Source organism: Pelophylax lessonae, assembly GCF_965119305.1.
Source record: "Pelophylax lessonae genome assembly, chromosome: 3".
Classification (NCBI taxonomy): Eukaryota; Metazoa; Chordata; class Amphibia; order Anura; family Ranidae; genus Pelophylax; species Pelophylax lessonae.
Genome location: NC_138770.1, coordinates 87,553,324 through 87,572,197, shown reverse-complemented (window position 1 = coordinate 87,572,197; position 18,874 = coordinate 87,553,324). Strand labels below are relative to the sequence as shown.

The following is an 18,874-nucleotide window of genomic DNA, read 5'->3' as shown; positions in this document are numbered from 1 at the left end:
TCTTTTAGACGAGCCCAGTGAGGTAACAATTTTGATATACTCTTACATATATACGGTTGTTACAGTCTAGGATGGAAAAAGGCCAATACGTATAACTATTTATGGTATACAAGTGGCTTCAGGCAGGGAAGGATAGCATCACAGCATCCTATTTCAGGGAGGTGGAGAGGACAATATGTCCTCGACCCAACGAATCCTTTAAGTGGTTCACGCCAGAGAGCCACTTAAAATATTCTGCTACATATTTTGGTAAAAAAAATCCCAATAAGAGTATATTGTTTGGTTTGCACAAAACGTTTCCCATAGTTTTTAGGTGCGACAAGATTTATGTCATTTTTTTTTTCATTTCTTTTACTGGTAATAGTGGCTGTAACGGTGTTCAAAAGTGGTGACCCACAAACTGAAGACAGCTGCTGTTAGAGCCTGGCAAAGTTAGGCGGACCACACCATACTACCCCCCCCCGGACCACACCAGGCCACACACCATCCCTATTACCCCCCCCCAACCGCCTGCTCACTCACCCTGCCTGGATATGTGGAGGGAGGGCAGGCAGCGGCACACTGCGACGGCGGCTTCAGATTCGGCTTCTTCCCCCTGTCTTCTGCGTCTCCTCCCTCCTCCTCCATGGCCAATGACATGGCTTCTCCTTTCGTCCAATCGGGAAACTGGTCTCAGACCCGCTTTCTGATTGGCCAGGAGGAGGATCCGTGTGACAATAGCGAATATTCATTCGCTATTGTCACACAACTGGGTGGGCTCACTGCGCCCCGAGCCCACCCTTTTTTTAAGCCTATTAGAGCCTCTGGCTCTAATCACATGCTTAGAAAAAATTAAAAAGCCCCATTGAACTCCATGCGTCCGGCGCCCCGCATGTAGATTAGAGGGCCGGACTCATGGATAGGGGGGGCGGCGTACAGTGTTGCATGACCGTGCAATTGTCAAAGTGTGACAGTGCTGAAAGTTTCAAATTCTTCTGGGCAGGAAGGGGGTGAAAGTGACCTGTACTGAAGTGGTTAAATAACAAACATGTCATACTTACCTGCGCTGTGCAATGATTTTGCACAGAGCAGCCCTGATTCTCCTCTTCTCTGGTCCCCCGCTGGCGCTTCTGGCACCCCCCCCCCCTTCTGAGTGTCCCCATAGCAAGCTGCTTGCTATAGGACATCCATGCATGCTTGCTCTTGAGCCAGCTCTCTGTTTCCGTAGACACACACCATGGCTCAGCCCAATCCCCCACTCTCTCCTCACTGGCTGTGATTGACAGCAGCGGGAGCTAATGGTTCCCGCTGTTGTCTCTAAGCCAATGAGGAGGGAGAGAGCCGGGAGAGCTTCTGCTCTTGTGCACATCACTGGATGGGGCTCAGATAGGTACTGTAGAGGGGGAGGGGCTTCACACTGAAGGTTTTTTTATCTTACTGTACAAAATGCATGAAGGTAAAAAAACATTAGCCTTTAGAACCACTATAAGATTAAAACCTTTATACCAGTAGTTCTCAAACAGGGTTCCGTGGAACCCTAGGGCTTTTTGCAGAGGTTGCTAGGGGTTCATTGAACAATGAGAAATTTCTGCCTCTTAGATAAGTTCCTCTGACACCATTCATCTTTTTAGCTATCTGGAAGAAGGTAATTCTTTCAATGTCCACAAGTGTAAGGAGCATTCATCCCACTGACCATCACATTAATGTATCATGAGTTGTAAATATAGTCATTTTTAGCAGGGGTTCCCTGAGACCTGAAAATGGTCTCAGGGAACCATTTGAAAAAGGTTGAGAAAGGCTGTTCTAAACACACAGTCACCAGCTTCCCTCTGGATAGGCTTTTATAACTTCTATTCAATAATGTTCTGCTAATTATGTGCATTGTAGAGATTCATGCTCTTCAACTGATTTATTTATTAAAATAGTCTCATTGACCATTGTTATCGAGACAAAAAAATGATAGAAAATTACAAATGATGCCACCTTAACAAGGGTAAAGAGGAATTATCCACATGAGGCAACTTGTTACAGTGACAACTGTTTAAGATGGGGCTATTTTCCTCTTTATGACTGTCCTTTTTTTTTTTCTCTCTTTTTTGTTCACTTTTTGTCCTGGAGATAGGACAAAAATTTGAAAAAAATTTTCCCTGACAGGACAAAAATACTTAAAAGGAATCAAATCTTTCACTACCCTTCCCAGACCCTGTAGATACATTTGAAAAACAAGTTTTTGGTAGCCGATATGAGAAGCATGTAAAATGGTTTTCCACAGGAAATATTTTGCAATTTAAAAAATGTTTGGGTCTTAGCATAAGTATATTATTGTGTTTTTCCCACAGGGGACCACTATCATCCCATTGCTGACCTCGGTCCTTAGAGATAAAGCTTACTTTGAAAAACCAGATGAGTTTTATCCAGAACATTTCCTCGATTCAGAAGGCAATTTAAAGAAGAATGATGCATTTATACCTTTCTCACTAGGTAATAATATTTGGGAGCAGGAGATTGATGATGTTGTGTCATGTCAGTAAACAGTAAGATACATTCGCACAGATCAGAGAAGGCTCATAGTATTTCAGGACATTCCCAGTGTGGTGGAAAGTATCCCTGTAAGATAGTAATAGACACCTTCAACTGGATGTGTTGTGTAATGTTGAAGACATTGTGTAGCTTATTCAAACCACTTTTCAAGTTCTGCCAAGTGGAAACCCATTCCCCCTCCCAGAGCCCCAACACCACTGGTCCCTGGGTTCACCTTTTTCCTGAGCCTAAAGGATCATTTAGGATGGAAGGTGGGAGGAGATCAATGAGCTTCCATCACTGATCTCCTCTGCATTGCATGAATCAGGATTGGCTCGGTTTTGAGAACTTGGGGGTCAGCATAACTCATGCTCAGCATAACTCAGCATAACACAATGTCATTTAACACAGGTGTATCCCACTAGCAGTTTTCACTCACTATTTTTAACTAAACTTATTCACAAATGTTAGCATTATGCTAAGCTTTAATGTTTTCTTTCCTTCACCAGGTAAGAGAAGCTGTGCTGGAGAAAACTTGGCCAAGATGGAGCTGTTCCTGTTTTTTACAAAACTGCTGCAAAACTTTACCTTCCAGGTCCCTCCTGGGGCTGTGTTGGATCTGACTCCTGAACTGGGGTTCATCAATGCTCCCTTACCATATAAGATATGTGCTATACCTCGCAGTTAGAACAAAGCCAAACCAACCCAATGATCATGGTTGACCCACATGGAACATTTTTTTTATAAATTTGGAAAAACTTGAAATGAAAAGACACTTTTGTTGAGAAAAAAAAAAGTGCTCAAAGTTATTTACATTTATTACTTGGATGTCAGGAAAAAGTAATTGCAGATTTTTTCCTGCCTATTGTGACATCCTGTTGATCATTTTTTATTCATCTGCAGCAGCTTTGTGTATTGGAAATCGGATTTAACCACTTACCGACCGCCCGCCGTCGATTTACGTCGGTACTTTGACGCTAAATACCGGGGTTATGGCAGCAGATAGCTGTCATAACCCCGGTATTTTGAGAAACGGCGGGCAGTCCTCTTTCTGATGAGGGGGGTCCCAGAGGCGGATTCACCGTGGGATCACCTTTACGGTGCGGCGGAAGATGTGTGAGCTGCCCCCCCCCCTCCCGCCATCTCGCAGCGGGGAAAACAATCTGGTCCCGCTCCCCACAGACAGGAAGTCAAGTGAGGGCAAGATGGCCCCCACTCAACTCTATGGTCCTGGAGGACCGGAGCGAAGTCAAATGTCGTCTCCTAGCAACCGGTTTAAAGGGCTGATTTTGTTTCAGCAATTTTTCTTTTTTTTTTTCTTTTTTAGTGTAGTTGTGAGGTCTGAGGTCTTTTTGACCCCAGATCTCACAATAAAGAGGTTCTGTCATGCTTATTTCTATTAGAAGGGATGTTTACATTCCTTTTAATAGGAATAAAAATTATCAAAAAAATGTTTTTTTTTTTTAAAAACTGAAAAAATAAAAAGTAATTAATAAAATAAATAGGAAAAAAGAAAATTAAAGCGACCTGATTTTGTCCCGGAAGAGCTGGCTCGCATAGCATTTTCTAGAGCTTTTTTTCAAGCTCGTAAGCTCCTTCTCCTAGGTTGGAAGTTCTCCACACTGTCCTCCGTGGCCTCTTGGATCTCACATATGGGAAACACTTTGACTATGGAAGGATACATTTACCAACATAGAGGCAGCCTGGGTAGATTTGAAAAACTATGGTCGCCCTGGCTGGACACACCTGGGCTGAGTCCGGGGGAACTTGTAATGTCCAAAATTCTGCAATAGCTTTGGGGTATGTAGGATGTGTTATGTTATAGCTATGTTGGCAGTGAGCCGTCCATCCCCTTTATATTGTTGGAGGGAGGGTATATGTTTTGTGACATGTGATATCAGGTTCATAACATTTTGATTGTTGTTGGGGGCACAGGGATGTATTTACTATGCACTGTTTGATGTAGGCTATTGCTTTGTCTTTACATTGGAATGTGTGTTTGTTTTTCTATGTTCAATAAAAACTTTTCTGATTTAAAAAAAAAAAAAAAGTGCCCCGTCCCCGTCAGCTCGCACACAGAAGCGTTCGCATATGCAAGTCGCGCCCACAAATGTAAACAGTGTTCAAATCACACATGTGAGGTATCGACCAGATCGTTGAGTGAGAGCAATAATTTGAGTCCTAGACCTCCTCTGTAACTCTAAGCTGGTAACCTGTAGACATTTTTAAAATGGCGCCTAGGGGATTTTAAAGTACCAATGTTTGTCGACAATTCCACGAGCGTGCGCAGCATGATATGTTGGGTATTTACTCGGCGTAACATTATCTTTCACATTATAGAAAAAAAATTGGGCTAACTTTACTGTTTTCTTATTTTTTATTAAAAAAAGTGAATTTTTTCCAAACAAATTGCATTTGAATGACCGCTACGCAAATACGGTGTGATAAAAAATATTGCAACGATCTCCATTTTATTCTCTAGGGTCTTTGCTAAAAAAAAAAAAATATATATATATATATATATATATATATATATATATATCATAGGTAAAAAGGCGCTGGTAATCTTAATATATCACGTGTTATAAAAATTAATAGGTGATTTAAAGTGTAATATATGTGACTAAAAATTGCTACAAATATATATATGATCTACTATTGGTGCAATTAACAAAGAAAAGTGCATACCAGTGCAATTTCAATTCAGAAGTGTTTGTGCTTCTCAAAGTAAATTAATCCACAAAGGTGTGGATCAGTGAACCAATAAATAGATATATAAAGAATTCCATACAAAAATCACATAAGAATATATAAAAATATAAATATATAAATGTGCTCCAAGTAGTGTTTAAAAGTCCAGGCAATAGCATGCAATCAAAATTGTGCTTGGTGGATTCTTATTAATCCCTTCACAGTGCTCCAGGTGCTGGGATGTGACAACCGTCAATTAAGAAGTGCTTGTGCTTCTCAAAGTAAATTAATCCACAAAGGTGTGGATCAGTGAACCAATAAATAAATATATAAAGAATTCCATACAAAAATCACATAAGAATATATAAAAATATAAATATATAAATGTGCTCCAAGTAGTGTTTAAAAGTCCAGGCAATAGCATGCAATCAAAATTGTGCTTGGTGGATTCTTATTAATCCCTTCACAGTGCTCCAGGTGCTGGGATGTGACAACCGTCAATTAAGAAGTGCTTGTGCTTCTCAAAGTAAATTAATCCACAAAGGTGTGGATCAGTGAACCAATAAATAAATATATAAAGAATTCCATACAAAAATCACATAAGGATATATAAAAAAATCACATAAGAATATATAAAAAAGTATAAATATATAAATGTGCTCCAAGTAGTGTTTAAAAGTCCAAGCAATAGCATGCAATCAAAATTGTGCTTGGTGAATTCTTATTAATCCATTCACAGTGCTCCAGGTGCTGAGATGTGACAACCGTGGCCTCTTACCAGCTAGCAGCAGCTCACAAGGACCCCCAACGCCTGTGATCCCTTTATTGGGTGGATCAAACCTCTCCTCGATTGCTTGGATCTCTGGCTCCTATATTACTCGAGTTGGACCATGTAGTCCCCCCATACACATAAAGATATAGAAGAACAAATAGCCTCCAATAGTGAAATACTGTTTTATTCTCCAAAAAACATACACTATAAGGTGACAATTAGCCTCTTACTATTTGTTGTGCCCTCCTGGCACTGGGCAATTCGGCAGTACAAAATCGTTTTTTTGGGTCTTAGGAAGATATTCTCCGGGGATCTGCAGCACCCTGTATCTCCTTTCCCCCTTCTTTGTATTGCGGCGGTGGATGTGTATCCCAGCCTCTGTTACGAATGCCTCTGTGTGTTACTTCCGGGTTAGCATTGACCACAATGCATTTCGCTTAACGAGCGTCCTCAGGCAGTCTTGGGGGTTCTAAGTAGTTTTCTAGCAAACAAAAAATTATTTTAGCTTGTAAAACAACAAGTGTCAGAAATACGCCTGGTCCTTAAGTGGCTAAAATACCCATCACTTTTATATATAAGGTGGTCTGTGGTTTATAGGTCCCTTTTTTTTTCTACTGTGTGATCTGCATTCCTCAATACCAGTAAGTGCAAGAAACCAAGAGTGAGCAGGATTGTACATTAAAATACATGGGATATACAGTGGGTACGGAAAATATTCAGACCCCCTTAAATTTTTCACTCTTTGTTATATTGCAGCCATTTGCTAAAATCATTTAAGTTCATTCTTCTTCCTCATGAATGTACACATAGCACCCCATACTGACAGAAAAACACAGAATTGTTGACATTGTTGCAGATTTATTAAAAAAGAAAAACTGAAATATCACATGGTCCTAAGTATTCAGACCCTTTGCTCAGTATTTAGTAGAAGCCCCCTTTTGATCTAATACAGCCAGGAGTCTTTTTGGGAAAGATGCAACAAGTCTTTCACACCTGGATTTGGGGATCCTCGGCCATTCCTCCTTGCAGATCCTCTCCAGTTCTGTCAGGTTGGATGGTAAACGTTGGTGGACAGACATTTTTAGGTCTCTCCAGAGATGCTCAATTGAGTTTAAGTCAGGGCTCTGGCTGGGCCATTCAAGATCAGTCACGGAGTTGTTGTGAAGCCACTCCTTCGTTATTTTAGCTGTGTGCTTAGGGTCATTGTCTTGTTGGAAGGTAAACCTTCGGCCCAGTCTGAGGTCCAGAGCACTCTGGAGAAGGTTTTTGTCCAGAATATCCCTGTACTTGGCTGCATTCATCTTTCCCTCGATTGCAACCAGTCGTCCTGTCCCTGCAGCTGAAAAACACCCCCACAGCATGATGCTGCCTCCACCATGCTTCACTGTTGGGACTGTATTGGACAGGTGATGAGCAGTGCCTGGTTTTCTCCACACATACCGCTTAGAATTAAGGCCAAAAAGTTCTATTTTGGTCTCATCAGACCAGAGAATCTTATTTCTCACCATCTTGGAGTCCTTCAGGTGTTTTTTAGCAAACTCCATGCAGGCTTTCATGTGTCTTACACTGAGGAGAGACTTCCGTCGGGCCACTCTGCCATAAAGCCCCGACTGGTGGAGGGCTGCAGTGATGGTTGACTTTCTACAACTTTCTCCCATCTCCTGACTGCATCTCTGGAGCTCAGCCACAGTGATCTTTGGGTTCTTCTTTATCTCTCTCACCAAGGCTCTTCTCCCCTGATAGCTCAGTTTGGCCGGACGGCCAGCTCTAGGAAGGGTTCTGGTCATCCCAAACGTCTTATATTTGAGGATTATGGAGGCCACTGTGCTCTTAGGAACCTTAAGTGCAGCAGAAATCTTTTTGTAACCTTGGCCAGATCTGTGCCTTGCCACAATTCTGTCTCTGAGCTCTTCAGGCAGTTCCTTTGACCTCATGATTCTCATTTGCTCTGACATGCATTGTGATCTGGAAGGTCTTATATAGACAGGTGTGTGGCTTTCCTAATCAAGTCCAATCAGTATAATCAAACACAGCTGGACTCAAATGAAGGTGTAGAACCATCTCAAGGATGATCAGAAGAAATGTAAAGCACCTGAGTTAAATATATGAGTGTCACAGCAAAGGGTCTGAATACTTAGGACCATGTGATATTTCAGTTTTTCTTTTTTAATAAATCTGCAACAATGTCAACAATTCTGTGTTTTTCTGTCAGTATGGGGTGCTATGTGTACATTCATGAGGAAGAAGAATGAACTTAAATGATTTTAGCAAATGGCTGCAATATAACAAAGAGTGAAAAATTTAAGGGGGTCTGAATACTTTCCGTACCCACTGTACCATAGCAGAAGCAGACCTTTTCAATCTTCCTAATACATCAGGTTGTAGAAAGTAGATTTTTTTTCTACCAGGGTACAGAATTTAGGATAAATCCTTTGCTACCTATTACTACTTGTAAATTATATAAGTGTGTGCAAGTGTACAGATTATTTGTGTAGCACCCTACAAGGTAGGTGCTAGGAAAAGTGTGGTAGGCCTTGTCTGCTTATCAGCAGGGTCATGATTTTCAGCTGGGCTGCCATGGTTCCCAGGTGTGCCTGTTGAGCCTGGGGAGTCTCCCCACTATGCTCAATGAGGGCTCTCATTGGGCAGTAGAGGAAACCCAGCCAATGGCACACCCAGGCTTGTCTCTACCCCAGAAAGGCAGATTCTGACACACAGCATTCTGGAAGTGGGTATAAGTTTGAGGGGAGCACATGACACAGTGTCTTTGGCAGGAAGCAGAGTCCCAGGAGGGAGAGTGCAGCTGTCTCTCCTCCTGTCAGAGGAATCAGGTGTCCCGGGTGGCTTGCCTGAGGGGACAGAGAGCTGAGCTGCAGAGAGGATCCGCTGTGCTGAGGACCAGCGGAGCTGAGAGGGATCCAGTTTCAGGAAAGCATTCCCAGTTCGTAAGTACTGCAAACTTCCCCTGGGAGCCTGCCTAGAGAGAGGGGACCACTCCAGAGAAGGTCAGAGGTATCCGGGAGCTATCTAGCCAGTGCAGGAAGAGTAAAAGGGGGTGCCAGTGTTGACCCTGAAGAGTAAAGGGGGTGCCAGTGGTTGGGCCCTGAAGTATTCAGTGTACAGTGGAAGTGTACAGCGTGCAGTGCACAGTGTTGAGAGTTGCAGCAGCAGCAGTATTACAAAAGGCTACCTCAGTCAGGAAGGACTGGAGGGAGCAGTGTCAAGGATTTTTGAGCTAACCAGAGCGTCAGAAGTCAGTCTTCAGTACAGCAAGTCGGCAAGCGTTGGTCGGCATCCAGCCGGCATCAAGTCAGCGCTGAAAGGCATTTTTCTCTCAAGTGTCCCAATCTGTACCTAGTTGAGCCAGAGGAGTATCCCACTCATTCCTTTCTCCCATCCCCATATAAAATAAACAAAACAAACCAAAGATGCCGAACTGTTCATTGACTCAGATCTCACATTTGGGCAATCAGCTTAAATGGGCTGTTGATGTTACCGGTAGGGTTGAGCGGACACCTAGATGTCCGTGTTCGACGGGTTCGGCCGAACTTTAAAAAAAAGTCCGGGTCCGTGTCCCGGACTTTTACCGAACTTTTCCCGGACACCGAACCCCATTGAAGTCAATGGGGACCCGAACTTTAAGGCACTAAAATGGCTCTAAAACACCAAAGGAAAGGGCTAGAGTGCTGCAAATGGCAGCAAAACGTAATTAAGAGCATGGCAAGTGCTCTGCAAACAAATGTGGATAGGGAAATAACTTAAAACAACAAAAAAAAACAGAAAAATAAAACAATGTTCTTCTTCATCTCTGAAGGACGAGGCCCATATGGAGTAGGAGGGAGGTTGAGGTGGTGGTGGATGTGGCGGTGACATAGGCGTGCGCACAGGGTGTGCTGGGTGTGCCTGGGCACACCCTAATCACCTAGGGCACATAGCATTGCCAGTGAGGAGATGGGAAAGATCTCCCTGGGACCTGCTCTGCTCTATTTCTCCTTGCCTACAGGTACATGGCCCCGATACATTACTCTCCCTGCTGGCAAACACATGCATGTGTATTTCAACTTTGGGGTGCACACCTTAATGCAATAGGCTGCGCACACCTATGGGCGGTGTAGGTGGAAGCGGCGGTGGAGGAGGACCAGGGCCGGATTAACAGCATCATGGGCTTGGTGCTGAGGATTTTGAAGGGCCTTAAGGGCCGTGCCTTGCCATGCACCCAGAGGAGGAAGGGTGCAGCCATGCATGCCTAATTCAACATGGGATGCTGTCTCTGAAGCCCATAAACACATCCATGCATCGCCAACTGTCCCTCCTTGTCCGGCCTTCACGCTGTGTGGGGAGGTTCTGAGGGTGCTGCCTGGGGAAGCGAGCATAGAAGCCAGACTTCTGTGTTTACAAGTGACAGAAGAGCGGTAACAGTGAATATGGCCAACCCGGGGCCTATATAAAAGGTAGGGGCCTGGAGCTGCAGCTCCAATAGCCCCTACATTAATCTGGCCCTGAGGAGGAGGACGAGGTAGCCAACACTGCTTCTTTTCAAAAATTTTAAATGAGGGTACACCCCAAAAGAGTGAGAAAGAGCAAAAATGGAACAATGGGTGGGTAAGGTCGGTATCCATTGCTATTCTGCATAAGGTACGGAAAAGTCCCGTGGGATCCATGCCTGGTTCATTTTAATGAACGTGAGCTTGTCCACATTGTCTCTGGACAGGCGGCTGCGCTTGTCTGTTATAACGCCCCCAGCCGTGCTAAATACCCGTTCAGATAATACACTGGCTGCAGGGCACGCCAGCACCTCCAAGGCGTAAAGGGCAAGCTCAGGCCATGTGCCCAATTTGGAGACCCAGAAGTTGAAGGGGGCAGACCCGTCATTCACTACATGTAGGCGTGTGCACACATACTGCTCCACCATGTTGGTAAAATGCTGCCTCCTGCTAAGACGTTCCATCTGAGCTGCTGGTGCTGCTGTTTGTTGTGGCGTGCTGACAAAGCTTTTCCACATTTCGGCCATGCTAACCCTGCCTTCTGAGGTGCTGGCGGTGCCCTGGTTGCGTTGGCGACCTCCTCCTCCTCCTCCTCTGCCTTGTGCTTCCACTGTGGCCCCGCTGTCAGATGGGAATGCCAGCAGCATGGCGTCTACCAGCGTGCACTTGTACTCGCGCATCTTGCGATCGCGCTCCAGTGAGTGAATTAAGGACGGTACGTTGTCCTTGTAACGGGGATCCAGCAGCGTGGCCACCCAGTAATCAGCACAAGTTAGAATGTGGGCAACTCGGCGGTCGTTGTGGAGACACTGCAGCATGTAATCGCTCATGTGTGCCAGGCTGCCCAGAGGCAACGAAAGGCTGTCCTCTGTGGGAGGTGTATCGTCCGTGTCCTCTGTATCCCCCCAGCCACGCACCAGTGATGGCCATGAGCTGGCCTGGGTGCCACCCTGCTGTGAACATGGTTCCATCTCCTCCTCCAGCTCCTCCTCCTCCTCATCCTCCTCATCCTCCAGAACTGTGCCCCTGCTGGACAATTGCGTCCCTGGCGTTTGCGTGTGCAGGAACCCACCCTCGGAGCCCCTTGCGAATGACTGCCCTGAAAGCCTTGGAAATGTTACCTCTTCATCCTCCTCCTCCTCCTCATCCTGTGCCACATCCTCTTCCATCATCGCCCGAATTGTTTTTTCAAGGAGGCATAGAAGTGGGATAGTTAAGCTGAGAACGGCGTCATTGCCACTGGCCATGTTGGTGGAGTACTCAAAACAGCGCAACAAGGCACACAGGTCTCGCATGGAGGCCCAGTTATTGGTGGTGAAGTGGTGCTGTTCCGCAGAGCGACTCACGCGTGCGTGCTGCAGCTGAAACTCCACTATGGCCTGCTGCTGCTCGCACAGTCTTTCCAGCATGTGCAAGGTGGAGTTCCACCTTGTGGGCACGTCACATATGAGGCGGTGAGCGGGAAGGCCGAAGTTACGCTGCAGCGCTGCCAGGCGAGCAGCAGCAGGGTGAGAACGCCGAAAGTGCGCACAAACGGCCCGCACTTTCTGCAGCAGCTCTGACATATCGGGGTAGTTTTTAAGGAACCTCTGCACCACCAAATTCAGCACATGCGCCAGGCAAGGGATGTGCGTCAAACCGGCTAGGCCCAGAGCTGCTATGAGATTTCGCCCGTTATCGCACACCACCAGGCCGGGCTTGAGGCTCGCTGGCAGCAACCACTCATTTGTCTGCTGTTCCATGCTCCTCCACAACTCCTGCGCGGTGTGTGGTTTGTCCTACAAACAGGCAAGTTGTAAAACTGCCTGCTGTCGTTTACCCCTGGCCGTGCTGAAGTTGGTGGTGAAGGTGTTACGCTGTCCGGATGAGGAGGCGGTAGAGGATGAGGAAGCGGAGTAGGAGGAGTTAGGAACAGGAGGCAAACTGAAGCGCCCTGCAATCCTCGGTGGTGGAAGGACATGCGCCAAATTGCTATCCGCCTCAGGCCCATCCGCCACTGCATTTACCCAGTGTGCCGTTAGGGAGATATAACGCCCCTGACCGTGCTTACTGGTCCACGTATCCGTAGTTAGGTGGACCTTGGCACAGATGGCGTTGCGCAGTGCACACCTGATATTTTCCCCCACTTGGTTGTGCAGGGAAGGGATGGCTTGCCTGGAAAAGTAGTGGCGGCTGGGCACGACGTACTGTGGGACAGCCACCGACATAAGGTTTTTAAAACTGTGCGTCTCCACCAGACGGAATGACAGCATTTCAAAGGCCAATAATTTTGAAATGCTGGCATTCAGGGCCAGGGATCGCGGGTGGGTAGGGGGGTACTTCCTCTTCCTCTCAAGTGTTTGGGAGATGGAAAGATGAACGCTTCCACGGGACATTGTGGAGATGGTTGTTGGTGACCCAGGTGGTGGTGTTGCTGACAGATCGTCTGTTTGCGGGGTGGCAGGTGCCGGTATCACTACAGATGTGGCTGGAGCGGCCGAGACTGCAGCAGAAGAGGAAGCAGGATGAGCCAGAGACGTTTCTTGGTTTTGAAGGTGTGTACTCCACTGCAGCTCGTGCTTTGCACTTAGATGCCTGATCATGCAGGTTGTGCTCAGGTTGAGAAGGTTTATGCCTCGCTTCAAGCTCTGATTGCACAGGGTGCAAACCACTCGTGTCCTGTCATCAGCACATTTTCTAAAGAACTTCCACGCTAGAGAACTCCTTTGAGCTGACTTTGGTGCGCTCGTTCCCTTGCTGCGTTGGGCAGTAGCGGGCGTAGTGTCTAGGGCACGGCCGCTCCGCTTCTGCACCCTGCTCCCTCTTCTGCTGTGCTGGTGGCTCTGTGCGACCACCGCCTCTTCCTCCAAACTACTCAGGTCACCTGCATGACGTTCATTCCTTGTGGGGTCGAGGACCTCATCGTCCTCCACATCATCTTCCACCCAGTCTTCACCCCTGCCCTCCTTGTCGGTCTCCACAATGCTGAACGCCGCAGCAGTTGGCACCTGCGTTTCGTCATCATCGGAGACGTGCTGCGATGATCCTTGCATGTACTCATCTTCAGAAATAAGTGGTTGGGCATCGCTGCACTCAATCTCTTCCACTTCTGGGGCAGGGCTAGGTGGATGGCCCTGGGAAACCCTGCTGACAGAGTCCTCAAAAAGAATAAGAGACTGCTGTATGGCTTGGGGCTCAGACTGCTGGCCTGATTTGCAAGGGGGTGAGGTGAAAGACGGTTGGACATTGGCTGCAGGTGCCAACTCTGACCTTTCTGCAGTAGACTGGGTGGGAGACAATGTGAAGGAACTGGAGGCACTGTCAGCAGCAAACCAATCTACTATCGCCTCAACTTGTTCTGGCCTCATCACTTCTAGGGGCGTTTGATGCCCTACCAAATACTGATGCAGGTTCTGTCGCCTACTCACACTTGAGGAAGGTGTTTCACTTGTGCGTGTAGCTGGCACAGATCGACCACGTCCTCTCCTTGCAACAGGAGCTCTACCAGCAGCACCACGACCCAGGCCACGGCCCTTATTTGACGGTCTCCTCATATTTCTGTAATTTAAGATCTTGCCCTAGAAAGGTTTTTATTGAATAGCGGAATAGGAAATATGATCCAAAAAAGTGTATGTATCTCGCACGTACAAAACCACACTAGGCTCCAATTACTATTGTTTCTACCCCTAAAAGGATGGATGAGGAGTAGGAGGAGTATGGAACAGACAGCACCCTCAAATCTTCAGAAGTATGAGATGAACCCCAAAAACTTGGAAAGGTGGATCTCACACGTACCGACACAGACTATCCCGCAATTCAATTGATCCTCAAAGGTTTTTATTGAATAGCGGAATAGGAAATATGATCAAAAAAAGTGTATGTATCTCGCACGTACACAACCACACTAGGCCCCAATTACTATTGTTTGTACCCCTAAAAGGATGGATGAGGAGTAGGAGGAGTATGGAACAGGCAGCACCCTCAAATCTTCAGAAGTATGAGATGAACCCCAAAAACTTGGAAAGGTGGATCTCACACGTACCGACACAGACTATCCCGCAATTCAATTGATCCTCAAAGGTTTTTATTGAATAGCGGAATAGGAAATATGATCAAAAAAAGTGTATGTATCTCGCACGTACACAACCACACTAGGCCCCAATTACTATTGTTTGTACCCCTAAAAGGATGGATGAGGAGTAGGAGGAGGAGTATGGAACAGGCAGCACCCTCAAATCTTCAGAAGTATGAGATGAACCCCAAAAACTTGGAAAGGTGGATCTCACACGTACCGACACAGACTATCCCGCAATTCAATTGATCCTCAAAGGTTTTTATTGAATAGCGGAATAGGAAATATGATCAAAAAAAGTGTATGTATCTCGCACGTACACAACCACACTAGGCCCCAATTACTATTGTTTGTACCCCTAAAAGGATGGATGAGGAGTAGGAGGAGGAGTATGGAACAGGCAGCACCCTCAAATCTTCAGAAGTATGAGATGAACCCCAAAAACTTGGAAAGGTGGATCTCACACGTACCGACACAGACTATCCCGCAATTCAATTGATCCTCAAAGGTTTTTATTGAATAGCGGAATAGGAAATATGATCAAAAAAAGTGTATGTATCTCGCACGTACACAACCACACTAGGCCCCAATTACTATTGTTTGTACCCCTAAAAGGATGGTTGAGCAGTAGGAGCAGGAGTATGGAACAGGCAGCACCCTCAAATCTTCAGAAGTATGAGATGAACCCCAACAACTTGGAAAGGTGGATCTCACACGTACCGACACAGACTATCTCGCAATTGAATTGATCCCCAAAGGTTTTAATTGAATAGCGGAATAGAAAATATGATCAAAAAGAAAGTGTATGTATCTCGCACGTACACCACCACACTAGGCCCCAACTACTATTGTTTGTACCCCTAAAAGGATGGTTGAGCAGTAGGAGGAGGAGTATGGAACAGGCAGCACCCTCAAACCTTCAGAAGTATGAGATGAACCCCAACAACTTGGAAAGGTGGATCTCTCTCACACGTACCAACACAGACTATCCCCCAATTTAACTGATCCCCAAAGGTTTTTGATTAAATAGCGGAATAGAAAATATGATCCAAAAAAAGTGTATGTATATCACACGTACACAACCACACTGGGCCCCAATTACTATTGTTTGTACCCCTAAAAGGCTAGATGAGGAGTAGGGGGAGTATGGAACAGGCAGCACCCTCAAACCTTCAGAAGTATGAGATGAACCCCAACAACTTGGAAAGGTGGATCTCTCTCACACGTACCAACACAGACTATCCCCCAATTTAACTGATCCCCAAAGGTTTTTGATTAAATAGCGGAATAGAAAATATGATCCAAAAAAAGTGTATGTATATCACACGTACACAACCACACTAGGCCCCAATTACTATTGTTTGTACCCCTAAAAGGCTAGGAGTAGGGGGAGTATGGAACAGGCAGCACCCTCAAACCTTCAGAAGTATGAGATGAACCCCAACAACTTGGAAAGGTGGATCTCTCTCACACGTACCAACACAGACTATCCCCCAATTTAACTGATCCCCAAAGGTTTTTGATTAAATAGCGGAATAGAAAATATGATCCAAAAAAAGTGTATGTATATCACACGTACACAACCACACTAGGCCCCAATTACTATTGTTTGTACCCCTAAAAGGCTAGGAGTAGGGGGAGTATGGAACAGGCAGCACCCTCAAACCTTCAGAAGTATGAGATGAACCCCAACAACTTGGAAAGGTGGATCTCTCTCACACGTACCAACACAGACTATCCCCCAATTTAACTGATCCCCAAAGGTTTTTGATTAAATAGCGGAATAGAAAATATGATCCAAAAAAAGTGTATGTATATCACACGTACACAACCACACTAGGCCCCAATTACTATTGTTTGTACCCCTAAAAGGCTAGGAGTAGGGGGAGTATGGAACAGGCAGCACCCTCAAACCTTCAGAAGTATGAGATGAACCCCAACAACTTGGAAAGGTGGATCTCTCTCACACGTACCAACACAGACTATCCCCCAATTTAACTGATCCCCAAAGGTTTTTGATTAAATAGCGGAATAGAAAATATGATCCAAAAAAAGTGTATGTATATCACACGTACACAACCACACTGGGCCCCAATTACTATTGTTTGTACCCCTAAAAGGCTAGATGAGGAGTAGGGGGAGTATGGAACAGGCAGCACCCTCAAACCTTCAGAAGTATGAGATGAACCCCAACAACTTGGAAAGGTGGATCTCTCTCACACGTACCAACACAGACTATCCCCCAATTTAACTGATCCCCAAAGGTTTTTGATTAAATAGCGGAATAGAAAATATGATCCAAAAAAAGTGTATGTATATCACACGTACACAACCACACTAGGCCCCAATTACTATTGTTTGTACCCCTAAAAGGCTAGGAGTAGGGGGAGTATGGAACAGGCAGCACCCTCAAACCTTCAGAAGTATGAGATGAACCCCAACAACTTGGAAAGGTGGATCTCTCTCACACGTACCAACACAGACTATCCCCCAATTTAACTGATCCCCAAAGGTTTTTGATTAAATAGCGGAATAGAAAATATGATCCAAAAAAAGTGTATGTATATCACACGTACACAACCACACTAGGCCCCAATTACTATTGTTTGTACCCCTAAAAGGCTAGGAGTAGGGGGAGTATGGAACAGGCAGCACCCTCAAACCTTCAGAAGTATGAGATGAACCCCAACAACTTGGAAAGGTGGATCTCTCTCACACGTACCAACACAGACTATCCCCCAATTTAACTGATCCCCAAAGGTTTTTGATTAAATAGCGGAATAGAAAATATGATCCAAAAAAAGTGTATGTATATCACACGTACACAACCACACTGGGCCCCAATTACTATTGTTTGTACCCCTAAAAGGCTAGATGAGGAGTAGGGGGAGTATGGAACAGGCAGCACCCTCAAACCTTCAGAAGTATGAGATGAACCCCAACAACTTGGAAAGGTGGATCTCTCTCACACGTACCAACACAGACTATCCCCCAATTTAACTGATCCCCAAAGGTTTTTGATTAAATAGCGGAATAGAAAATATGATCCAAAAAAAGTGTATGTATATCACACGTACACAACCACACTAGGCCCCAATTACTATTGTTTGTACCCCTAAAAGGCTAGGAGTAGGGGGAGTATGGAACAGGCAGCACCCTCAAACCTTCAGAAGTATGAGATGAACCCCAACAACTTGGAAAGGTGGATCTCTCTCACACGTACCAACACAGACTATCCCCCAATTTAACTGATCCCCAAAGGTTTTTGATTAAATAGCGGAATAGAAAATATGATCCAAAAAAAGTGTATGTATATCACACGTACACAACCACACTAGGCCCCAATTACTATTGTTTGTACCCCTAAAAGGCTAGGAGTAGGGGGAGTATGGAACAGGCAGCACCCTCAAACCTTCAGAAGTATGAGATGAACCCCAACAACTTGGAAAGGTGGATCTCTCTCACACGTACCAACACAGACTATCCCCCAATTTAACTGATCCCCAAAGGTTTTTGATTAAATAGCGAAATAGAAAATATGATCCAAAAAAAGTGTATGTATATCACACGTACACAACCACACTGGGCCCCAATTACTATTGTTTGTACCCCTAAAAGGCTAGATGAGGAGTAGGGGGAGTATGGAACAGGCAGCACCCTCAAACCTTCAGAAGTATGAGATGAACCCCAACAACTTGGAAAGGTGGATCTCTCTCACACGTACCAACACAGACTATCCCCCAATTTAACTGATCCCCAAAGGTTTTTGATTAAATAGCGGAATAGAAAATATGATCCAAAAAAAGTGTATGTATATCACACGTACACAACCACACTAGGCCCCAATTACTATTGTTTGTACCCCTAAAAGGCTAGGAGTAGGGGGAGTATGGAACAGGCAGCACCCTCAAACCTTCAGAAGTATGAGATGAACCCCAACAACTTGGAAAGGTGGATCTCTCTCACACGTACCAACACAGACTATCCCCCAATTTAACTGATCCCCAAAGGTTTTTGATTAAATAGCGGAATAGAAAATATGATCCAAAAAAAGTGTATGTATATCACACGTACACAACCACACTAGGCCCCAATTACTATTGTTTGTACCCCTAAAAGGCTAGGAGTAGGGGGAGTATGGAACAGGCAGCACCCTCAAACCTTCAGAAGTATGAGATGAACCCCAACAACTTGGAAAGGTGGATCTCTCTCACACGTACCAACACAGACTATCCCCCAATTTAACTGATCCCCAAAGGTTTTTGATTAAATAGCGGAATAGAAAATATGATCCAAAAAAAGTGTATGTATATCACACGTACACAACCACACTAGGCCCCAATTACTATTGTTTGTACCCCTAAAAGGCTAGGAGTA

At 45.3% G+C, this 18,874-nt stretch overlaps 1 protein-coding gene across 1 annotated transcript in view; it reads left to right on the top strand.

Moving 5' to 3' along the window:
* The window catches only part of LOC309550375 (uncharacterized protein), a 210,783-nt gene that overhangs the window by 93,612 nt on the left and 98,297 nt on the right, over nucleotides 1-18,874 (top strand). Inside the window, exons 9-10 of the mRNA XM_082250770.1 lie at nucleotides 2,319-2,460; nucleotides 3,009-3,182. Of these exons, the coding sequence (XP_082106896.1) occupies nucleotides 2,319-2,460; nucleotides 3,009-3,182 (316 nt within the window). The remainder of the gene's footprint in view (nucleotides 1-2,318; nucleotides 2,461-3,008; nucleotides 3,183-18,874) is intronic.